The sequence below is a fragment of the Callorhinus ursinus genome, unplaced genomic scaffold (genome assembly GCF_003265705.2).
Source record: "Callorhinus ursinus isolate GAN/ISIS: 27379988/994484 unplaced genomic scaffold, GSC_fseal_2.0 scaffold1, whole genome shotgun sequence".
Taxonomy (NCBI): Eukaryota; Metazoa; Chordata; class Mammalia; order Carnivora; family Otariidae; genus Callorhinus; species Callorhinus ursinus.
This window is the reverse complement of record NW_027397063.1, coordinates 50,368,228-50,393,553: the sequence shown is the minus strand read 5'-3', so window position 1 is coordinate 50,393,553 and position 25,326 is coordinate 50,368,228. Positions and strand designations below refer to the sequence as shown.

The following is a 25,326-nucleotide window of genomic DNA, read 5'->3' as shown; positions in this document are numbered from 1 at the left end:
TTGTATGGACTTTTCCTTTGTGATTTCATAGTATATATATAGATTTTTTCCTGAATAATAATATTTATCATTAATACATGTCTAGATTCTTTCTGATCAATACCAGATGCAGGATGTATTAGAAAAATCTGATCATTTGATGGCTGAAGCAAAAGATCTGTTTGTTGATTTTCCCCGTAGGCGCACAGGTAACGTATTTCATTCAAACAAACGCTTCTTTTTCTTATTAATCATAGCCCACAATGGCTGTTTGGAAGAATTTTAAATCTTTTTTTGGGCATCACATTATTTATAGTACAAGTAGTCTGGAGTGGATAGCATACAGGAGTTGTTCGGCATAGATTCATTATAATTTGTTTGCTTTTCACTAAGAATATTAACGATTACAAATTACAGAGCTAAGCAAAGGTAAGTTGTTATTATTTACTAGTATACTTTATGGTGCAATGTACAAGATTTTATTGTAAATATGACTTAATTTCCAGTTTATTAATGTTAAGTTACTGCAAAAGTATCTATCTATATAAAACTTGAGTAAAGCTTAATTTGAAGCCTAAGGCTACTTCAGTCTCTCTCTTGTCAGATACATAGCATTATTCACTTTAATGTGTATATAATCCATTGTTTATTTTAATCCCTAAAAACAGATCATTTGTTTTAGTTTAAGGTTTATTAATGTGACTCTGGGCCATTTGCTTCATGTCTCTGAGTTTCAATTTACTGATCTATAAAATAATAATAGTAACAACCTCATCAGATTTTGTGAGGGTAAAATGACTTAATATATGTAAAAGCATTTAGAACAGTGCCTGGCATATAGTAAGCATTATCTAAGTGTGAGCTGCTATTATTATTATTTAAGATTTTTATGTGCTAATACAAACCTGCGGCAGTGTATAGTACTTGTGAAGTCAATTTAATTAAATGAAGTAAAATCATCATGACTTCTTTTCCTTCTGCAGGGTTTCCGAATGTAACTATGGCTCCTGATTCCTCTCAGGGTCCTATTTTGGTAAATCAAGACCCTGTCACTCAGGCCATTCTTCGTGAATCCATCATGGAGCCTCAGGTAATGTGCTGTCCTTATAGCCATCATGCTTATGTTGAAATTAAGTTTATGTAGGTATTGTGGTAAACATTTCAAAAACTTAAATATCAACAAATACCAAGTATGGTTGCTACAATTGTTCTTACTCAAGCATATTGCACTTTAGGTGAGTAATGTTTGTACCAAACAAGATAGGACTGGATGATAATACCTAGGAGGTAGGTACTATCATGACCTCCATTTAGCAGATTAAAAAAACTGAGGTTCAGAAAAATTAAGTACCTTATCCAAGATCACATAGCTAGTTAGTATCAGAGATGGCATTCAAATTGAGGCTCCATCTGCCATTATGGAAACAGTGGGGAGTCTTTTCACTTCCACTGTAGAGTGAGGCGGATCTGTGTTTACATTCTGTTTGTCCTAGTTGTTGGATCTTGAGTTAATTTTTTGTTAAATGGGAATAGAATATACTTACTATGGTTGTTGTGAGGATGAGCAGAGGTAAGTTATGTAAAGTGTCTAGTGTAATTCCAGAGACTAGTTCTTCATTAAATGTTAGTCTCTTCTAATAGTGTGTTTAGAAAGTAGCTACCCAGGAAACTTGGAATTTATTGACCAGTTACGTGGGAAAACTATATTATTGTAGTAAAATGTTAATTAGCTATATCCTAATCTAACTGAAACTCTTAATTAAAATGTTTAGAATTTTGAAATGGGAAACATCTTTTAAAAGCTCATGAAGAATTTAATATTAAAATAAAACAACTTCTGAGGACTGACTAGGACTCAATACCTGTTTAGTGCCATTTCCTAAGTTATTTATATGTCCTATGAAAAAAGGAGAATCATCAATTATAGAGGGATGATCCTAGGGAATTACAAGGTCCAGAATCATTAAAAAAAATCTTAAGTCTACTGTTTTCTGCTTACAAAAGGCAATTAAGTAGAATGTTACATGTTTTAAATAGCCAAAACCCATTAGACATATCTCCAGCCAAAAGCCATTATGTTTTGGCACTTAATTAAAAATGTTAGCTTTCAGATAATCATAGTCTCTATTATGGGAATGGGGGAATGGCAAGAGCTGGGGCTAGAGCGACAGAGAGGAGCTAGGTAATGAAGGGCTAAAGAACCAGAAAGTGAGAGGAGGGCCACCAAAGGATTTTAGGAAGAGTAGAGTCATGTTGAAATCAACTGTAGAGTGGAGGCAGGGTTTGGGAAGGACAAACTGGTGAGAGGATCTGGTTAGAAGACTAGGTTAGAATTTTAGTGGAAGTGGTGAGGGCCTGACCTAAGCAATGGCAGTAGAGAAGGAGGTAGAGGGGAAGAGGGATAGGTTTGAGAGATTAAAAAGGGATAGAATTGACAGCATTTGGTAGCTGATTGGATGTGACAGATGAGAAAGAAGCATAACAGTTTGCTGGCTGAGCATCTCAGTAGATGGTAATGCTGTTCATGATCTTAGGTAATATGGCAGGAACAAGGCTTCTAGAAGAATGATAGGAGAGGCTTAGGAAGATGACCAGTTTTGGACATGTTGAGTTTATGTGTCGTAGGATGTCTACTAGGAATATCTTTTAGGCAGTTGGATATAATTGTCTAGGACTCCTGAGAAATCTGGGTGAAGATAGAAATTTGAGAATTCACAGCATTTGACTTGTAATTGCAGGTTTGGAACTAGATACGATCATTCAGAAAGGGAGTCAGATGAGAGGAGAAAAGGTCCAAAGGGAGGACCTTGAGTCCCACCAGATATTAAGAAAGGACAGAAAGAAAAGAACCAATAAAGGAGATTGGGAAGGAAGAGCTAGAAGAAGAGAAGAAAAACCAGGGAAATATGGTATCTTGGCAGTTAAAAGGAAGAATGTTATCAAGATGATCTTGAAGGAAAGAAAGGAATGGTCATTAATGTCAAATGAATCAAGAGAAGTAAGGGAAGGCAGATACTGAAAAATATCTATTTTATTTAGGAGCAAATCAAAAAAGGATGTTGACCTTATAGACAGCAGTCTGAGTGTATTGGTAGGGCAGAAGCAAAGCTGTAGGGCATAGGTGGTAAATGAGAAGTGGGGGATGACTCTTTCAAGAAGTTTGGTGGTAAAAGAGAGAAGATACAATGAGAGAGACTTGTTCACATTTAAATGCGGATGAGCTGAAGCCAGTATAGAGAGGTTGAAGATGCAGGAGAGGGAAGGGGCACTTGATGGAGTGGAAGGAGGTGAGAGGGTTTAGGTCCTAGAGCACTTGTGGAGATGTTAGTGGTAGTAGGAGGGATCTCTCTATTATAATGACAAGAAGAAACAAAGGATGAGTGTACATATGACCAACTTGTGTTTTTATTTTTATTGTTGTGTTGAGAAAGGCTCTTAATGAAGTAGATGATGGTGAAGAAGGAACTGGTAACAGCCAGTCCGAAGAAAGTGAGAATGAATTGGATAACTCTCTAAACTCTCAGTCAAATATGAATGTAGATAGGTATGTATATATGGCATAAATATCTACAGGGCTTCCCTTTTTTCCAAGGCCATTTCTTGTGTTTCCCAGCTTTATTGAGATATAATTGACATATAATGTGTAAGTTTAAGGTGTACAATGTGCTTATAGTATTTCTACTTGTGGAACTTAATGATGTTTTCTTTGTGACCTAATTTATGATTAAATTTTTGTGAATGTTCCACTTGTGTGCTTGAGAAGAAGGTATATTCTATATTAACAAGGTATAAAATTTTATATGTATATCCTTAAGATCTACTTCATTGATGATGATGTTTACTTCTTCTCTGTCTTTACTTATTTTTGTCACTATCTCATATTGAGAGTAATGTATTAAAGTCTCTGTTAGTGTGTTTCCATTTTTCTTTGCATATGATGTTCAAGTATATTTAATTCTGTTTGAAGTTAAATATCTCCATCCTGATTGGTGTGTTTTTTGGAACATGGATATCCATAAGTATTGTATTTTCATTGTGAATTATGACTTTTAGCATTATAAAGTATCCTTTGTCACATTTAATGCCTTTGGCTTCAGTTCTACTTTGATAATCAAGAATAAAAGCTCTGCCTTCTTGTTTCTAATTGCTTGGTTCATCTTTGCTCATTCTTTTATTTTAGCTTTTCTGAATTACTGTGTACTAGGTGTATCTTTTGTATTCAACATAGAATTGGGTCTTGTCTTTTCAGCCAGTTTAAAAATCTTTTTTTTTTATTGGTGAAGTAAACTTGTAATATTTATTGATACAGTTGATGTGTTTGATGTCAACTTTGTCATATTATTTTATAGTACTATGTATATTATACTATAATTATAGTTTTCCTTCTCTATGTAGTGTTTTCTCTGTTCTCTTAAACATTTCTTTTGGTATTTAGGAAGTAATTAATTTTGTTTTGACTGGTTGCCTTTATATCTACCATTTATAGAGCCATTTAGTCTCCTATTTTCTTTAACCTTTTGCTCTCAGGTGTGTTGGCTTTAAATGGTATGCTTTGACTTCCACCTATGGCCTGTGCAACAAATAATTTATTCTATATTCTCATTCTTTCCCTTTTTCTCTCTGTCCTTCTCTTTTAGCTGCATTTTTTTTTTGCTTTGACAGGACATAAAACATTTACATATTATTCTTTCCTGTGTATTGCTATTTTTGTTTTGGTCTTGGAGCTACAGTTAAATATATTAAATGCTCATCATCAGTCCTTTTATAATGTTTCCCTAGTTAACTCTTGGTTGGATCACTCATTTAGACAAACTCATGCTGTAGGGTTTGTGAGTTCTATTCTTTGAGTTCTTGAAAGCTTACAAGTTTTTCTGTAGCTTTGATATTTGAAGGACAGCTTGGCCGGATATAAAATCTTTGATGCTTTGTTTCCTTAACTTTTTTGAAAATGGTTCTCCACTCTTGGTTTACTTTGAATGTTGCTTTGACGAGTCTGATGCTAGAATAATTTTCTTGCCCTTATAAATAATTTGGCATTTTTATGTATTGATTTCCTTTATATTTAAAATTTATTTCTTTTATCTTTAAAATTTAAACATTGCTAAGCTGTGTCTTGAGTTTACCTTTTCAGGTTGGTTTTTCCAACACAGTTGGCTTTTTTTGTGTGTAGATTCAGTTCTTTTCTTTCTTTCTTATTTTTTTTTTTCTTGGAAGTTTCCTTGGGTTATGGTTTCAAATATTAGTTTGATATCATTGTTTTTTTTTTCTTTTTCAGAGATTCCTTTTATTATATAAAAGTGATGTTTCTTGTTTTCTATTTCTTTTTTTTTAAGATTTTATTTATTTATTTGACAGAGAGAGAGACAGTGAGAGAGGGAACACAAACAGGGGGAATGGGACAGGGAGAAGCAGGCTTTCTGCTGAGCAGGGAGCCCGATGTGGGGCTCAATCCCAGGACCCTGAGATCATGACCTGAGCTGAAGGTAGACTCTTAATGACTGAGCCACCCAGGTGCCCCTTATTTTCTATTTCAAGTACTTTCTCTCTAACCTTTTTTATTCTTTACTTTTTGTTGTTGTTTTCCTGTAATTCTTCAGTCTTCCTTATTAAATGTTTATTTAAGAATTAGCCATTGGGCACATTGTAATTTAATCTTTATTTCTGAGTTTTTCTTTTTCTTTGTATTCTTTCCTGAGTCCAATCAATTCTTATTTTGTTCCTGCTTTTTTGTCCACCTCTGCTCTTAGGTTTAGAACTTCTGATTCAAGATATATATCTCCAAATGCTTGTTTAAGTATATTTAATTCCATTTAAAGTGTTTGTTACAGTTTTCTTCTGCTTTTTCTTGGGAGGGGAGAAATTTTTATTAGCTGGAATATTTCAATTAAATTTTCTATTTTGTTATATTGTCTTGTGTGGATGTAGACTGTTTTAGTTTGTACATTTTGTGGGAGAGGGTGGGAGTTTGGGGTAGGTCTTCTCTCAATTATAGTGAAGCACAGTTATTTTAATGGATGCCTTTTTTTTTAAGTATCAGTGGGTGAAATTTGGGTTTATCTTCCAATACTGTTGTTTTTTTTTTTTGTCTTGAACTGGTCTCCCTAGTTAAGCATGTTAAGATAATACACTTTTTTTGCCTTCAGCACTCAGCCTCCTAAGAACTCTTCTTTCTTCCTGTTCACATCAAGAAGTGGTGCTTTTCCAAGACCTACCACCTTGGGTTCTACACACTTCTTGGTAGTATTTTGACTGCCCAGGTTTGGGGTTTGTATGTGTGTGTGTATGTGTGTTTCCTTCCTTTTTAAGTATTTGCATACTTAGAGTGGACTTTTTCTTTCTGGAGGTGATTTTGTCACCATTAGGCTCTCTGCTTTCTTCCCTGTTTATTATTTTCAACTACCCTCAATCCCTGCTAGGGCTTCTGACAGGAGCTCAAGAAATATCTTGGCTGGAGTTCAGTGTGTATTTTTCTACTTACAGATAATTTGAAGTTAGTAGTATTTTCTGTCTTCCAATAATGTAGAAGGTATGGGTTATGTGCTATTTTTGCTGTTTTTGTTGCCCTGTCTAGTGGGTTTTGGAGGATGTGTGGAGTGATTCAAATTTAGCTGGTCACTGTTTCCTTAAGGACACTTGGAAACATGTATCATCTTTTAAGCACTTTTTCTTTCAGAACCCAAATATAACTAATCTTGTGCCAATATTGCTTTTATTCTTTACATTAGAATCAAATTTTTGTTTTTTTATTTGGTTGGGCAAATTTAGTTTTATCTCATTAGTTGTGTGAATAGGTGGTTTCCAGTTTTGAATACCTTATGTCTCAAAATGTTACTTGTTAACTATTAAACATGAGGTATCAGAAGATGCATTAGACTTGGGATCTGGAGACTAAGTGCCTTCTGGTTTGAAAATTTCTATGAATATATATTCCTGTATAACCTAAAACAACAGAAATTTATTCTCTCACAATTTTGGAGGCAAGAAATCTGAAATCAGTTTCATTGGACCAAAATCAAGGTTTTTTCAGGGCTACACTTCCTCCAGAGGCTCTAGAGGAGAATCTGTTCTTTGCCTCATTCAGGTTTTGATGGCTGTTGGTCTTCCTTGGCTTGTGACAGCTGCATCATTCCAGTCTCTGCCTCTATCTTCACATCACCTTCTTCTCTGTGTATGCTAAAGTCTTCCTTTGCCTCTCTTTTATAAAAATATACATGATCCCATTTAGGGCCCACCCAGGATAACCTCACATCCCAAGATCCTTAACTTAATCATACCTGCAAAGACCCTTTTTGGCCATTTACAGGATCCAGGGCTTAGAACATGGACATATCTTCAGGTTCTACCATAGTCCACTCAGTGACCCACCTGCAAAATTTATATTCACCCCCATTTCAATATTCCCCAGTGTCTCAGCATGAAACTCAAGTTCAGAATCTCATCTAAATGTCATCAGCCCAAACCAAATCTTATCGTCTCAAGCAGGTATGGGTAAGCTCTGAATAAGACCTATCCTGGGCAGTATTCCTCTCTATATATGATCCTGTGGAACTAGAAAACAAGTTATCTGCTTTGAAAATGCAATGATGGAACAAGCGTAGGATAATTTATAGACATTCCCATTTGAAAATCCAAGGAAGAAAGGGGTCACCAGTCCTAAGCAACTTTGAAACCCAACAGGGCAAATTCCATTAGGTTTCAAAGCCTGGTAATAATCTTCTATGTCTTGAGGCTTCACCCTTTGGATCCATGGCTCTGTCCTTTGTGCCTGTGGCTCTGGCCTTAGCCTCTGTACCTGTGGATTTGGCCTCTACATCTGCAGCTCTGGCCTTGAAGTCATTCTTCCTTTTCCTTGAAGCCCATGTTTATAGCTGAGTAATTTTATCAGCCTGTTTGCTGACTGTAGAATTTTGGGAGTCTGACTCTTCCTTCATTTTATACTATCTCTGTCCTTTTCAGTCCATGCTGCAGTATTTCTGCTGGTATAACATTCTCAGAAGACCTTGTGTGTCTCCTTTCTATGTTGTATGCCATTAGACAAGAGTCCCTCCAGAGATCTTCCCTGGATAATCCTATATATGTTGCTGGCTTCTGCTGAGATCATTGAGGGGATCCATGAGTCAGATGCCTAATCTCTTCAGATTAGCAAAACATTGTCTAGCCATACACATGTCCTCTCCAGGGCATGCTTTCCTAACAGTGTAGTGTCTCATAATTTGAGCATCTTTTGCATTCTGGGGAGGCTGAAAATTTCCCAAATCATCAAGTTCTGGTTCCTTTTGGCTTAATAGTTCTTCCTGCAGTATATCTCTCTCCTCTTGCATTTCACTCTAATCAGCAGTAAGAAAGCAGGCTGCACCTTCAACACTTTGCTTGGAAATCTCCACAGCTAAATATCCAAGTTCATTGTTTACGAGTTCTGCATTTCACACAACTCAGCTATGTTTTCCGGCACTTTTTATGGTTGTGTGAATGTAGTGCATTTTACTTCTCCACGCATCAATTGGTGGATGTCTGGGTTATTTCCACTTTTTTGCCACCTACCTCTTTAAGTCTCAGTCCAGTTGAGGAATAGATGAAGGAATCAAGTGGTTGGAGATTAAATTATCAGCCTTATCAATGAGAAAGATGATAATAGCCAAAGGTTTAACTCCCTACACTGCAGCCCTTCTTCCCATTCCTTCTCCCTGCTCCCAGAGACTCAGGGTAGAGTCTGCTCCAGTCACTTTACTTCAGTGAAGTGTTCTGAGGACAGCCTCCTTCACAGGAGAGAGAAACCAGTAAGGACCAAGCCATGTACTTTCTCTGGGAAAGAGAGAGGAGAATGGGGCCCCTATCACAAAACTCAGAAAGGGGAAATTGCTCCTGCGAGTAGGAGCCAAGGTAGGTGGGAAACTGGGAGGAAGATGGAATTAGTTCTTCTAACACTAAGAAGACTGGCATTTTAGTTATCTGTCTTATCAGTTAAAGCAAAATGTATTTTTTCTTTGATTATGAATTACTAAAAGTGCCCTCAATCAAACATGTAAGCAGTTGAACAGTTTAAATGATAGCATTTATTAATTCTAATATAGCTTGTTGCCCCATAATTTATAGATTTCTCCACCAACTAAAGGAAGATAATTCTGAGTTAATTAATAAACTGTGGACTGATATTCAGCAGAAAATAACAACACAGTCACAAACCCCTCCAGGAACTCCATCACCTGCCGCTCCATCAGGAGAACAAAAAGGTTTGTTTTCCCCCATTGTATTATTTCTCACAGAATAGTGACTTGTTTTATTATGTTCTTTCTTAAACACAGTAATTTTTAAAGGACTATTATTTGAGTTTTGACTGACTTTACCTAATTGAATGAAATGCTGATTGATCTATTAATTGGAATGCTTAAAACTGTTTTTGTTCACTTGAGATTCTTTTGGAAATATTTTTTTCTTTTAGCTGCTCTGAATGCTACCAATGCTGTCAAGAGAATCCAGACCAGGCTTCAATCTGAAGAATCTACTGAGACTCTAGACTCAAGTTATGTTGTGGGACAAGTGCTGAACTCAAGGAAGCAAAAACAGTTGTTAAAGAAAGGTTCAGTCCCTTAGTTTACAAAGATGAATTATTAAACACATAACTTGATACAGCTTCCTTAATCTTAGTAATTAGTAAAGTTTATTAGTAATTAGTAAAGTAATTAGTAAAAATTAGTAAAGTTTTTTTCCCTTAAACTCATCCAGTTGGAGCTAATTAAGACTTTGTTGAACGGTAGCTAAGAAATGCCTCCAAATATAACATGTACTAGATGGTTCTAGTACATTCATTATAGATAGTGTAAACCTGGTTGAAACAGTGTGAATTTTTTATGAGAAATGGTGATAACTTCTATAAAAACCTTTTATAAACTGTGAGTAACAGTCAATGGTTTTTCTAGTAGCTTGCTGGTATAATTTTTCTTGGTCTTCTAATAGAATGACTTCTGTCATTATCAGTGAAAGGAAAAGTGGATTCACATGCTCCTTCCAAGCAGAAGAAGAACGTGTTAACAGCTAGCACAGCCTCCACAGACTTACCAAATAGCAACAGTTCCAGCCTGGATGTCCTCAAACACATGATAAATGAAGTGGAACATGAAATGGAAGAATATGAACGATGGACAGGACGTGAGGTCAAGGGACTGCAGAGCAGTCAGGGCCTTACAGGCTTCACTCTGTCACTGGTGAGCTCCCTCTGTCGCCTGGTTCGGTATCTGAAAGAGGTAAGAGCAAGAGGTTATTAGAGTCTCCTCTTCAGAGTGTTGATAGAAATGTTTGGGGTTTTTTTTTTTTTTCCCTCTACACTTAAATTATTGTAATTTCCAAATGAAATATAGTCAGGTTGGAATAGCTTTGTTTAAAATACCTCAGCTCTAGATTATCTGCAGTAAAGCTTTATCGTCTTAATTTTCCTCTACATGCTGATTTATGTATCATCTAGTATAAGTGATGTTGATTTTAATTTGAGTTTTAGTAAATTGTAATTGGTAAGATAAATCTGCTATAAATGAAATCATTGCTGACATTGAATATTATTGTTTGGCAGTATTAAATTCAATAGAACTACTAAATGTGTCCTCATTCTCGTGCTTTTCTCTGTGTTCCTACTCCCACTTCAGCTTGGAGAGTGGCATGCCTGTAATTTGTAGACACAGATGGGGGAAATTCTTCATGTTATCTGTGTGACTACTTGGGCTTTGTCTGAAGTGGAAGATCTTTTGTTGTGAAAATAATTTATAAGAGAAGCAAGAAGTATTTCTGTAATTCATTTTTGAGTAATCAGTCTTCAGAATGCTGTGGGATTAGAGTTAGCTCTACATTTCACCTTTCAAAAAATCTATTTAAACTTATTTATTTTTTATAAATTTAAATTTGTTAAACAAATACAACAAAAAATGTTCAAGGAAATTTTACTATTAAAATAGTTGATTCAGGGGCGCCTGGGTGGCTCGGTCGGTTAAGCATCTGCCTTTGGTTCAGGTCATGATCCCAGTGCCCTGGGATCGAGTCCCACATCGGGCTCCTTGCTGAGCAGGGAACCTGCTTCTCCCTCTCCCTTTGCCTCTCCCCTGCTTGTGCTCTCTCTCTCTCTGTCAAATAAATAAATAAAATCTTGAAAAAAAATTCTTTAAAAAAATAAAATAGTTGATTCATCACTCTAATTCAGATGTTTCAATTTCTCTGGAGCTGTCTTCCTAAAATTAATTTTTAGTGAAATATTTATTGTACTGTCAGACTTATAAAAGTCTTATCATTCTTCCATCCTTAAGTTAGGAGTCTCCAGGAGTGTACTTTTGGCTCTCTGAAAGTATTACAAGTTTAGTAGCTTCCACTTTTTAGCTAATCACTTGCTTTACAAAGTTAAAACCATTTAAGTCTGTTGTCATTTATTTTTAATCTTATTTTAACAAACTTAGTTCTTGAATTGGTGATTATAATCACATGGCATAAAATTAAAAGAAGTAGAAGGATATAGTTGAAAATTCTGATTCCCACCATTAACTTCCATTTAACCGGTTTGCTTCCCTGTAGCTAGCTATCATTACCAGATACAAGTGTATCCTTCTAGAGATGCTCTGTGTATATTCAAGCAATATGTTTATGTCCTTCCCTCCACTTTATTCGACAAAAATTGTAGTTATTTAAGTCTTTATACCATTCTGTTCATTGTGTTCTATATAAAGAAAGGAAAAGAACACAGCATTTCATTTTAATGCAATATAAACCTTTTAATAAAAATATGTAATTCTCATTACTGTCACATAATATATACTTCATAAGTATTTTCTTTGACAGTTTTGAATAGAAACTCTTAGTTTTCAGTATTTTATGCTGTTGATGGGAGTTTATTTTTGGATGGGAATTTTATCTTATTATTGATGGAAGTTTTTTTTTTTTTTTTTTTTTTTGTAGAGCGAGGTCCAACTGCATAAAGAAGTAGAGACGAGGCAGCAACTGGAACAAATGTTAGGTGATCATCGAGAGCTCATTGATGCTCTTACAGCTGAAATTCTTCTTCTTAGAGAGGAAAATACTGCTACCCAGGTACTTAGATGAGATCCCAAACTTTTCTGTGTTTAGTAGAATAAAACATCTTCAAGAATATTTCTCTTTTAGTTGCCTTTGGTTTAGTTGTGCTGATGTGATTACTTACCACTTCTTTATTATCAATGGTAGCTTTTATTGAACATTTATTATATTGGGGGTACTATAGTAGAAACTTGGACTACAAATAATATGCAGAATAAGTCTGCTATCTTTAAGAAACATACTATTTAGTGGGGAAGACCGAATCTACATTTAAATGGTAACCAGCAATATTATAGCAGTTTATCCAAAATGTGAAGTAAATGTCGTGATAGCGGCTTTTAATTTCAAAACAGCAGAGGATACCATTTAGGAAGCTTCCTGTAATCATATGCCATTTAAAGTTGTTTGCAGTATCTTCATATTTATTAGATAAGTCCTCTTTGACACTTGTCTAGCTAATTGCTCCTTTTTTTTTTTTTAAAGACTTACACAGTATTTCTTCTAGAAACTAATCATACTGCCTCAGTGCTGCATTAAATATTCTTTATTTGTGCCCTTTTGGTACTCTCTGGATAGTGCTCTCATTGCATTTACCAAATTGTGTTACACATACATGTATACCTGTCATCAAGACTGAGCTGCTTGAGGGACACCTGGGTGGCTCAGTCGGTTAAGCGTCCGCCTTAGGCTCAGGTCATGATCCCAGTCCCGCACTGGGCTCCTTGCTCAGCAGGGAGCCTGCTTCTCCCTCTGCCTGCTGTTCCCCCTGCTTGTGCTTTCTCTCTGACAAATAAATAAATAAAATCCTAAAAAAAAAAAAAAAAAAAGACTGAGCTGCTTGAGGGCAGAGATGGTTTTATTCATCTCTTTGTTCTCCAATGACAGTTATTATTACTTTTATTTATCAGCCAAAAGAGACTGGAAAAGCAACAGTTAGTAGGCAAGTTGTGTTGTATCAGTGGACATTAGATATACGACATGCAATTTTTTATTGATCTATACAGTTCACATACCATTTAATCATCTTATTAAAGTGTACAGTTCAGTGGTTTTTACTATTCACAGAGTTGTACACCAGCACCATTATCTAATTCTAGAATGTTTTCCTCACTCCAAAGAGAAACCCCAAGCTTGTTCTTCATTCTGTTCCCCCTGCAGTCCCTGGCAATTAGAAATCTACTTTGTGTTTCTATAGATATGCCGAATGTGGATATTTCATATAAGTGGAATCATGCAATATGTGATCTTTTGTGTCAGATTTCTTTCACTTAGCATAATGTTTTCAGGGCTTAACTATGTTATAGCACATGTCAGTACTTCATTCCACCAATGAAGTGGTGGAATGTTGTCCACCAATATTCCATTATATGGATATACCTCATTTTGCTTATCCATTCATCAATTGATGGACATTTGAGTTGTTTCTACCTTTTTGTGTATTATGAATGAATAATGCTGCTATGAACATTCATGTACAAGTGTTTTTGTGAACTTAGGTGATCAATTCTCTTGGGAAGATGAGCAGCTTTAAAATGTACTAATTGATTCAACAAATCTTTATTGATTTGGGCCTGGCACTGTTCTTGGTGCAGAAGATACAGTCGTGAACAAAGAAGAAATCTTTGCTCTGTGGAGCTTATTCTAAATAAATCCTAAAAAGAAAGAAAAGTAAAGTATATTGTAAGTTAGATGGTGATATGTACTGTAATGAGGAATAAAGCAGGTAAGAGGCACAGGAAGTACCTGGGGTGGGGAATTGAAATTGGGATGGGCCATGCCTGTTTGAGGAAGTGGCATTTGAACAAAGGCCTGAAGAAGGTGAGGAAGTGAGTGTGCAGATAGCTAAGAGAAGGGCGATCTAGGCAGTCTAGAATAGCAGGTCCAAAGGTCTTAAGGTGGGAGCATGGCTGTTGAGCTAAAAAACCACTGGAGTGGAATGTGGGAAAGGGAGAGTAGTAGGCTGTCTTCTGGGACAAGCTGGCACTGGTCACAATGCAGGGAGACTTTCCTCCAGAGGATCAGTGCCTGTCAGTGCTGTGGGGGGGGGGGGTCTCTGAAGTGTGGGGTTTTGAGACACAGCCGAGCCTAGGATAAGACACAAGAGTGCTGCACCATTTGGCAGTGGACAGCTTGGACACACACAGGGTGAAGGCAGGGATCTGACAGAAACCACGAACACAGGAGGGGTCGCTGTTTTAGCGTCTGTGAGGGCTTACTGAAGAGGGGTGGCCTGCGTTTCCTGCTCTGGAGATGAGAGTAAGGGGTAGAACCATCTTCTCCCCATGCCCACTGGCTTGACCTCAGTGAGCTAAACAGTGCCACCAAGTGGAGAACGGAGCTGCTACACCAAGCTCCACCCTACTGCTCCCTGCAGGCACATCTCCACTAGGGCAATTCTACCTGAGAATCTGAGCAGCAGCCCTTCCCCCAGAAGACCAGCACAAACTCCTCACCCACACCGAGTCTACTGATCATAGAGTGCTGCTAAGCTTCAGCTTTAGGGGAAAAAGGATCTAGCGTCCTTTGGGGTTTTGTGTGTGTGTGTTTGTTTTTATTTGTTTTGTTTGTTTTTTAGATACAGAAAGCAATTTATTATTTTATTTTATATATATATAAATTTAAAATTTTTTTCTTTTTCTTTTCTTGCTTTCTACCTTTTTCTATCGAGCTTCTCCTAACAAGCAGACCAAAACACACCTAGCATCTAGCTTCCTGTATGTATTTTATTTTTTTAATTTAATTTTTTAATTTCTTAATTTTTATTTTGTTTTATTTTGTTTTTTTTCTCCCACTCCAAAATGACAAGATGGAGGAATTTACCCCAAAAGAAAGAACAGGAAGAAATGACAGCCAGATATTTATTCAGTGCAGATATAAGTAAGATGTCAGAACTAGAATTTAAAACAACAATTATAAGGATATCAGCTGGGCTTGAGAAAAAAGCATAGAAGACACTAGAGAATCCCTTACTGCAGAGATAAAAGAAATAAAATCTAGTCAGGCAGAGATTAAAAATGCTACAACTGAGATGCAGACCTGAATGGATGCCATAAAAATGAGGATGGACGAAGCAAAGGAATGAATCAGTGGTATAGAAGATAAAATCATGGAAAGTAATGAAGCTGAAAAGAAGAGGGAAACAAAGGTAATGGACATGAAGGTAGACTTAGGGAACTCTGTAACTTATTAAAATGGAGTAACATTTGTACCATAGGAGTCCCAGAAGATGAAGAGAGAGAAAAAGAGGCAGAAGGTTTATTCGAGCAAATTATAGCTGACAATTTCCCTAATCTGAGGAAGGAAACAGACATCAAAATCCAAGAAGCACAGAGAACTCCCATTAAATTCAACAAAAGCCGGCCATCGCCAAGGTATAGCATAGTCAAATTCACCAAATACACAGACAAGGAAAGAATCCTGAAAGCAGCAAGGGGAAAAAAGTCCTTAACCTACAAGGGAAGACAGATCAGGTTCTCAGCAGATCCGTCCACAGAAACTTGGCAGCCAGAAGAAAGTGGCAGAATATAGTCAGTGTGCTGAATGGGAAAAATATGCAGCCAAGAATACTCTATCCAGCAAGGCTGTCATTCAAAATAGAAGGAGAGATAAAGAGTTTCCCAGACAAACAAAAACTAAAGGAGTTTGTGACCACTAAACCAGCCCTGCAAGAAATATTAAGGGGGATTGTTGGGGGAAAAAAAGATCAAAGCTCGGAATCATATTGGATACTGTCACTCTTATTTCCTATTCCACAATAATTTTTACACAGTGTTGCTTTTTAGCATAGCAGCTAATGAAAACCCAGTTCCATGAAGATATGACATCATCAAAAGAAATGTATTTTGATCTAATGTTGAAGCTGTGAGCTACCTCAAACTGGTTCACTGGTTCACTGGTGCCTGACAGATGTTGAACAGCAGTGTTTTCCTCAAAAATTTAAAATGTCCTGTGGTGCCCCTGTGAGTTCACTGTAGTGCCCCAAGGTGCTTCAAGCTTTTTTGGGAACAGTATAGGACTAGACTGTAGGTGGTTAGACATAGAAGCAGAGTATTACACATAGGAGTTATTGAAACAGTTTAGGTGGGCTGGCAGTCTGGTCTAGGTTGGAAGTGGGAGAAGCTATGAAAAGTGACTAAATTATGAATATATTTTGAAGGCAAGCAGTAGGATTTGCGAATGGGTTGGATATGGGGCGAAGGAGAGGATGTGAGAGGAGTCAAGGGTGATTCCACAGTTAGGGACTGAGCATTTAGAAGGATGGAGTTGCTGTTGATGAGGTGGGAATGTTCAGGGGGAGTTTGGTTTTGTACATGTTAAGTTTGAGAAGCCTATGTGAGTTCTCCATCTCTAGATGGAGATGCTGAGTAGGTCATTGGAGATGATTGTGGAATTTGGGAAAAATTTGGACTGGTATGAAATTGTTTAGTATATTTCATTCAGTAGTCCCTCTAATAATCCTTCTCACTTCTGACCATCTCTGATTTTTATCATATGTCTGTACATTTTGGAAATATATATAGATACATGGATATATATATACACACACACACACACATATGTGTGTATAATATCTCTTATCACTATGTATATATTTTCTCTTAACATTATTTTATATACATTACATAAATTCTTACAGGGTTATGTTTATATATTCTATTAAATTAGCTTGGCTTAGTTGATATCATTTATCTAAAAAGGTTTTATAGATCAGAAGCCCTGTAAAAAGGTTAATTCTTACTGTTGTTGTGGTGTATTTAGTAATTAATATTATTCCATTTAACCATTCCTCTGTCATGGGACTTTTAAAACATTTATGATTATGTGTTCTTACAAATGCATGATTTTAGTATTTGAATGAAAGTCCGAAGTTCCTGGAGTAGTTAAAGTAATGATACGATTCTACATATCTAGGTGATGATCTGATGTCTGCTATGCCAGTGATGTTATTTCATTCTTTTTTCTCCAGGCAAGACTTCAGCAATACATGGTCACAACAGATGAGCAACTTATATCGCTCACACATGCCATGAAGAACTGTCCAGTGATAAAAAGCAACAAAGAATGTCAGGCATCAGAAAGGGGATCCACGAGTAGGAAAATTATAGACAATCCCGGTGAGTGTGGTCTTATTATCCCAGGTTGGTATTAAAACACAGAGCAAACAAAACTGTAAACTTACATGTTATTGGTCACGTATACATATATAGCATTGTCACTATGACAGTTGCCATCACTATTTCCAGCTAATATTTATTGGGTACTTGCTCTATGCCAGGCACTTTTTAAGTGTTTTATGTGTATTATCTCGTTTAGTCCTCATAATAGTTTTATGAGGTAAGTATCACTGTTATCCCTACTTGCACGATGAGAAAACCAAGGCTTTGGGAGGGTTGGTAGCTTAGCAAGATCACACAACTAGGAAGTAGCAGAATTTGCCTCCTAGACTAGTGGGGCTTTAGTGCCAACACTTTTCATCACTGTACACCAGGTTCAAGAGGAGAGGAGATGGTCTTGGAAAGAAAAAGAAATTCTGAGTTTTAGAAATGCGCAACTTTTGTTCATTTGTGGTGATGTTTGGAAAGCCTTTCTTCACTTCCTGTGCCATCCTATGTCAGAGCCTGAAAAGGACAGTTAGGCTTTTTCATGTTTTTTGCTTCTAAGTAATACTTTGATGAGTGTCTATGTGTGGTAAGTATTTTATATATTTAGCAGTGTTTTCTCAGGAGGGATTCTAAGAAGTGGCTGACTAAAATTTAACTTGCATGAGAGAAACTCAATGGCTGGGGCAGGTCTCAAGGACTAAGTGCCTTTCTCAAAAAGAGCCTCTTCTTCCCAGTGCTGGCCGCTTGGGAGCCTTGGGTGTGAGTTACAGCTAAAGGAGGATATGGCCTAGAAAGTGAAGGCTCTAGAGTTCATGTGATTTTGCTTTCTGTGGAAATGCATGTAAGTATAAATACCTGCAATGTATCCATGGTTGTAAGTGCTGATAGCCTCTCATCTTCTTCAGAGGGCCCTGTTGTAAATGCTAATGTCTCCATGCCATTGGTGTTCAGAGGGGAAGAAGTGGCTGAATTCGCACAGGAAGACTTGCCTGTTAAACTGTCTCAGGTGCCAACTCCCACAGATAGTGTGAATCTGACTAACAGTTTTCCAGCACATATATTTGAACCGGCTGTGTTGTTAACACCACCCAGGCAGAAGAGCAACTCTGGATTCTCTCCCTTGCAGGACGGTAAGCAGGCTTCCTCTAAGCTGTGTGACAATTGTTTTTTTATGCTTTATATATGTAACATATGGTGTCCATTGTTACCCTGTAAATGGAATTCTGGAAGATACTGATTGCCACACATAACCTTTGAGCTAAAGGAGGATTTTTCAGGGTTGTTTTTATCATGTGTGTTATACCTATGGTTAAATGTCACATTAAATTTCATTATATACCTGTTCTATTAGACGTTGTAAATACTAAATCAAACCAAAGGATCAAAGTCCTCAGCATTGAAATGTGGAGTAAGGGAAATCTTCTTTTCCCTGTGTGGTCCAGGAGCATAAGAAAGGGTAAGAGACAGATTATACTCCAGAGAGAGAGTAATAAAAGTTTAGCCAAGGAAAGATAGGAACTGTGACTATATAAGGATTTTGTAGATCAGATTTGGTTATTAACCTCTTTCTCATTGAAACTTGTTTAGCTTAGTCAGTTGAGGTAATTCTATAATGAAAGTTGATGAACAATTAAAAATAGCTTTCAGGTCACTTTTTGCAGGACATATATAGAGTTTAGAATAAAATTTAAAAGATTTATTGTTAATCCTTAGCCCAGAGATTCTTAACTTGGGGGCTCATGGATGGTCTTCAGAAGTACCATGGAGTGTTTCAGTGTTTGGAAAATTATGTTTATTTGTCCACCTGTGCATTTTTCTGGAGCTATAGAGCCTTTTTTTTTTTTCCATTTTCAAAACAATTCTTCAGTCAAAAAACTACCTTAGACTCTCCTCCATTGTTTTTAGAAAAATGTTATTCAGCCCTGATTTGCATACATTTTTATTTCTTTATTTTCTTTCTTTGTTTACTTTCTTACATAGGGGAACAGAATAATAACTAAATAATAACTAAAATAATAATACTGTCATTGGAACTTAGAAAATTTGGTCAGATTTTCTGTACCTTTTCAATAAAGGACATGAAGAGGCCATAAGGGTTAAAGAAATGACAAGTCCTTGCCGTTATAAAATTTGTTTTGGCATTTATTATGCAAATGTAAAGTCTGTCAGATCTTTGTGGTGTAGGGAGGCAGTGCTAGGCTGAGGGTCGGAAGTGCTAGAGTCTTGGCCCATCCGATGACGAGCTGGGAGGCTTAGAGCTAAGACACTTACCTTCTCTGCATTCATTTTCCTAGCTCCAAAATGAGAGATTTTTCTGTTATCTTTAATGTTCCTCCAGCTCTACAGTTCTGTGATTTGGTATTTCCTCTTTAGAGGCTAGAGAGTATTACTAACTCTGGCTAGGAAATATTTAGGAAATATGATTTCAGTTCTGATTTCTGTTGAGGTTAGATTTTCATTCCTCAAAGTAATCTTTCAAATGTTTACATGGTATTAATAAGCTTGTCTAATGATCTCTTTTGAGGTATTGTAAATTATTTCCCATTGGTGATAGTAAGATAACTTGAAGTTCTTTTTTTTTTTTTTTTTTTTTAAACTAGGCTCCACTTTCAGTGTGGAGCCCAGCACGGGCTTGAACTCACGACCCGGAGATCAAGACCTGAGCTGAGATCAGAGTCGAATGCTTAACGACTGAGCCACCCAGACACCCCTAAATTTTTTTAAAGAAACAGTTACCACAAATATTTTTACTCTGATTACAAATATGCTAAATGTTCACTAAAGCAAATTATTTGGGGACTGTTATAGACACCCCTTTGTTAGCAGGTTTGCATTGAAAATAATGCCACGGGCGCCTGGGTGGCTCAGATGGTTAAGCATCTGCCTTCGGCTCAGGTCATGATCCCAGGGTCCTGGGATCGAGCCCCACATCAGGCTCCTTGCTCCGCGGGAAGCCTGCTTCTCCCTCTCCCTCCACTTGCCGATCCCCCTGCTTGTGCTCTCTCTCTGTAAAATAAATAAAATCTTAAAAAAAAAAAAAAAGAAAATAATGCCACACATTTCTTTCACAGTGTGTAGATGGAATAACCTTTGAACATGTATTCTTAGTTGGTGAAGTTTTGTCATCATATTTTTCAGCATTTTATTTAGAATGCTCACATATAAAGAATTGTTGAGTTAAGCTGAAGATGTGGATAAAGGTGGGAGATACATCGGGCCCTTTATCGGTATTTGGTTATGCTCTGGAACAGCTCTGTCCAACAGAACTTTCTGTGATGATGAAAATGTTCTGTGTCTGCTCCATTTGTTGTGGTAGCCACTAGCATCAGGGGCACTTGAAATGTGGCTAATGTGACTGAAGAACTGAATTATTAATTTAATTTAACTTTAATGAATTTGAATTTGAATGACTGCGTATGGCCAGAGACTGTCATAATGGCCAGCATTGCTCTAGAATTTCCCATTATAGATCATTTCCTTTAGCTACTGATTGCCTTCTACTTTCTTTTACAGCCACACTTTTTGAAAGAATAGTATATATATGCTGTTTTCATTTTCTTATCTCCCATTCATTCATTTTCAGGCATCAGTTCTAATTTATATTTTCATGTGGTTAAAAAAAACACATGCAAAGGTCTCTTCCTCTTTCATCTTTAGGCCTGCCCTAAGAGGGATGCATTTTTTCCCAGTTTGATTTCTACTTATCTTGTGGTGGTCGCCATAATTAATAGAAAATATTTTTATATATTTTTTCTTAAATGTTAACTTTACACAATAATTACAGACTATCCTTTATTAAAGAAGAGGGTTTAATGAACATTAACTCCTACTTCCCTTCTCTATCCAATTTGGATGATTATATTATAATGTTTAACTCTTCTGTTGCTTAACTTTGTGACTTCAAATACTTTCTGTGTCTTCTCTGTTAACTCTATGCAGTATCTCTTGGCTTTCCTCTATGAGAGCCGCTTCCCTTCTGGCTCTCCTTTGCTTTCATTTCGCACCTTCATTCAGCCTACATTTCCTTTTACCATATCAAGTTTGGTGACGTTTACTTTGTTCCATTACCACAATTATGTCTTCTGTGTCTTGTCTATAGATGGATACTGAAAGTTGAAAATAAATGACTGTTTTGTCCTATCAGTCTTTGTGCCACAGGAAGGAAAAAGTTCTTAGTATGAAGATCAAAGTGAATGTCCTTTATTTCATTTAATCAGTTGCTCAGAATATTTAAATTTGCTGTATATTTATACTGACTTTCTTGTTCAATTTTTGTTTTGCCTGGAGTTTCGAATTGCTTTTCCCCTCTTGTTTACACAAGAATAATGTGCTTTACCCTCTTGTTTACACATGAATAATATCTTCTGGTCCTTTAGTTACTGTCTGTGGCATGGAATCCACTTTCATTCTAGAGATAATTCCCAAAGCTCTTCCACCCCTACTCCGGTCGGCACTGATTGCTCGCCGGGCCCACTGCACACCTCTTATCCTGGGACCTGCTAACGTCACACTCCTGGGTTGTATCTACTATTTCCTGGATCCCACTTCTTCCTCTTTGGTTTTCTCCCTCAAGTTTCTGAAAGAAATCATCAGAATGGGTGTATAGAAGGTAAACCCTAAGTTCTTAAAAATCTGAGAATATTTTTACTTTTCTATTACACTTGGTTGATAATTTGGCTAGATATAGAATTCTAGGTCCATAATCCTTTACCCTGAGAGATTCGAGGCATTGTTCTATTGATTATTAGTATCTGGTGTTGCAGTTGAGATGTATGATGTATTATCTAACTTTCATTTCTTTGTATGTGATGTACTTTTTCTCTGTGGAAGCTTTAGGATTCCTTTATTTTTATTCTGACCTTGCATAAGGTGTGTCTAAATATGTTTCTTTTTTTTTTCTCATTGCACTATGAGGCACCAGTGGGACCTTTTGGACTTGAAGACATGTGACTTTCTGCAGTTTTAGAAAATAGTATATTGACCTGGATCATTTTCTTACAAGCCTTATATCTTGCTTCTTATATTTTGGAAGATTTTTTTCACTTTATAGTCAGGGCTATCTTTTATTTTTTTTAATTATACCAAATTATGTTTTTAATTTCTAAGCAAGAGCCCTTTCTTGGTGTTTGATTGTCCTGTTTTCTTTTATGCTTATTACAAATGCATTATCTTGGGGCTCCTGGGTGGCTCAGTTGGTTAAGTGGCTGCCTTTGGCTCAGGTCATGATCTCAGAGTTGTGGGATCAAGTCCCTCTCCCTCTGTGTGCTCTCTCTCTCAAATAAATAAACAAAATTAAAAAAACAAAAACATTGCATTATCTTCCAGAAACTCTCTGCTGAGTATACCCATTAGAATTTTATTAAATTATCTTCTGTATCTGAATTTTCCTTCTCTTCTTAGTTTTTTGTTCTGTTTTCCTATCCTGGTTCTTCTCTTTTGTGCTGTTGGTTTTCCTTGTATGTCTGGTGATCCTTTATTGCCCATCATAGTTAAGAATAAATGACTAGACTGAATGTTATAGGTGGTTGGCATAGGTCTTCTCTCCTGGGGTGTAGGTTGATCTAGGTCTGTTTTCCCAATAGGCTTTCCCTTCAACAGTTGCTTTGTATATATGAACATGCTCTGTTAACTGCAGGCTTCCTTTTAGGGTATGTAAGTAGGATCCAGCGATTTCACTGGGGCTACCACATTTGCTCTCCCCAGTGCTGTTTTTTTTTTTTTTTTTTGCTTTTGAGAATGGGTGGGGCAAGTAGTGAGCACCGCTTGACCAACATAACTATAAAGTAGATGAACTTTCAAGTTGTTCTGCAATTTTCAGCCTACTTCTCACTTTTTCCCCTCTGTACAGTCAGCTTTGAGCTAGCAGCCTTTTTCGGGTTCTCCCAGAAACACTGGCTTTTACCTGTAGCTCCATTATAACATATACATGTTCAGAACTGTGGCTTCTGTTCAATTCATTATTTCATACACTTCCCATCCACTTTCAGTCTTCCAGAGAAATGTGTCTAAATATGTCCTTTGCTAATGACTCTCTTCCTAGACCATAATCTTTACTGATGTGGATTTATTTATTTTTTAATTTCCTTGTTGTCAGTGAAAGGAGGTGAGTCTGTAGTCTTGAACTAGGAGCTCTGTCTCCCCAATTCTCTCCCTGATAGGTCATTTTGCCTAAACTACTCCTGCTAAGGGCTTCGGTGGCCTCCAGGTTAGTAACTCCAGTGTACTTTTCTTCTGTCTTTGTGTTTCTAGGTCTTACGGTAGTATTATATATGGATAACCACTCCCTCTTGGTTTCCTTCATACCGCATTCTTGTAATATTTCTCTAACCATTCTGGCTGCTCCATTTCAGTCTGCTTTGCTAGCTTCTCCTCTCTCTGAAGCTCTACATGTTGACTTCCTCTTGTGTCAGTATTGATTTCTTTTCTCACTTGATTCTTTTTCTCTAGGTAATCCCAATCATTCTCATTGCTCCCAATACTGTCTATATGCCAGTGACTTCCAGTTTTGTATCTTCGCCCAGATGCCTCTCTTTGAGTTTCTGACCCACGAGTCCATCTGCTTAGACGGATATTAGGATAAAGCATCAGGCACTTAAACTTATCCTGTTCAAAGTGGAATTCTTGGTAGCTTACCTTCCCCTAAATCTGTTCTTACCTTCTCCATCTCTATAAATCACATCACTGCCCACTCAGTTGCGCATGCCATCTTGATCTGTGTGTTTCCTTTACTCCCTACTTCCAGTTCATCACTCTTAGTTCTTTTGCCAAAATAGTTCTCAAATTTACCCACTTCTCTCCGTCTCTATAGCCAACATACCTTCATTGGAGCTATCATCCTCTTTCTCCGAGACTACCACAATGGCTTACTGGTCTCCCTACTTCCATTCCTGGATCTTCCAATTAACACAGCATTTAAGAAATATAAATTGAGTCATTGCCAAACCTTCTCCATGTTTCATTGCTCTTGGTTTAAACTATAAAATTCTTAACATGGCTTAAAAAGCTCTGTAAGAAATAGTTTCTGTACACCTCTCCAATCTCATATTTTTCCAGGTCTCCCTTATTGCTGTGTTACACTAAATTGGCCTCATTTCTTTGCTTTTTCCTATTCTGGGGAGTTCACATATATTGTTCTTCTGCCTGTAATGTTCTTTGCTCTGCTTTCTGCCACATATGTAATCATTTTTAAATTTTGCCTCTTCAGAGATGCCTTTCCTGGTCATCTTCAGTTTACAGTAGGTATTTATATTCCCTCCGCCCCCAAGATTCCCAGATATGAGTTAATACATGTATTAAAATGTGAACTTGGCAGACTTTTTTACAAGGATACCAGTAAAGCCTTAAGGAATATAAAGGTCTCTGTATTTGATTGTTTGAGGTGGCATTGCCGGTGTATTCCCTGCTAAAATAATTTAGGCCTTCAGAAGCCAGACCCTTCTATTGGAATACATTTCTAACTACCATGATGAGTAATGAGATGATTGTAGTGCCAGTCTGTGGCTAAATGATGCATGTTTATTCTGTTTTAATTTTCTCTGCAGTATTGAGGAGGACTGTTCAAACTCGTCCTGCTCCACGAATTCCTCCCACTGTGGAAATAATTGAGAAGGAACAGAATTGGGAAAAGAAGACCTTACCTACCGACACAGACAATCAGAATTCAAGTGAAGAGAGTCATCTCTTCACTCAGAGGTGGAGGGTGTCTCACATGGGGGAAGACCTGGAGAACAAAGCCCAGGCTCCCTTCGTTAACTTCTCACAGCCCTTCTGTAGTTCGCATTCAAACACTCAGCAGGCCAGAAGCCCCGAGTTCTCAGAAGAGCCCCTGGTACTGGGAGACGGGCAGCAGCTTAGGACAAATGCGGCATTAATACAAAGCAAAGACGTCATGGCACGAATTGCTGAGTTGACACTGCAGAATTCAGCTATCAAGGCACATCTGAATAATATTATCGGGCCAGGAGGAGAGCAAGGGGATGGAGTTCGGGAATTAAACAAACAAGAGACGAGTCACGTGAGCGACATGACTGCAGTGAGTACCAGTTAAGGGTTGACTAGGGACATTTAGGAACTTAAGTACTTTGCTGGAGCAAAGTGATCCTGGATGTCTTCAAGGCTGCTAGTAGAAGGCTTATGGTTTGTCATGTCCTCATCACGAAATAAGAAAAGTTGTTTATCAGTTTATTTGACACATACA

At 37.1% G+C, this 25,326-nt stretch overlaps 1 protein-coding gene across 5 annotated transcripts in view; it reads left to right on the top strand.

Moving 5' to 3' along the window:
* SPICE1 (spindle and centriole associated protein 1) overlaps window positions 1-25,326 on the top strand; it is a 94,353-nt gene that overhangs the window by 60,764 nt on the left and 8,263 nt on the right. For all 5 annotated transcript variants that reach the window (XM_025874401.2, XM_025874425.2, XM_025874431.2 and 2 more), the window contains 10 exons: window positions 86-188; window positions 963-1,069; window positions 3,411-3,523; window positions 9,073-9,209; window positions 9,419-9,556; window positions 9,955-10,220; window positions 11,911-12,042; window positions 16,994-17,141; window positions 18,035-18,259; window positions 24,671-25,161. In XM_025874401.2, the coding sequence (XP_025730186.2) occupies window positions 86-188; window positions 963-1,069; window positions 3,411-3,523; window positions 9,073-9,209; window positions 9,419-9,556; window positions 9,955-10,220; window positions 11,911-12,042; window positions 16,994-17,141; window positions 18,035-18,259; window positions 24,671-25,161 (1,860 nt within the window). The remainder of the gene's footprint in view (window positions 1-85; window positions 189-962; window positions 1,070-3,410; window positions 3,524-9,072; window positions 9,210-9,418; window positions 9,557-9,954; window positions 10,221-11,910; window positions 12,043-16,993; window positions 17,142-18,034; window positions 18,260-24,670; window positions 25,162-25,326) is intronic.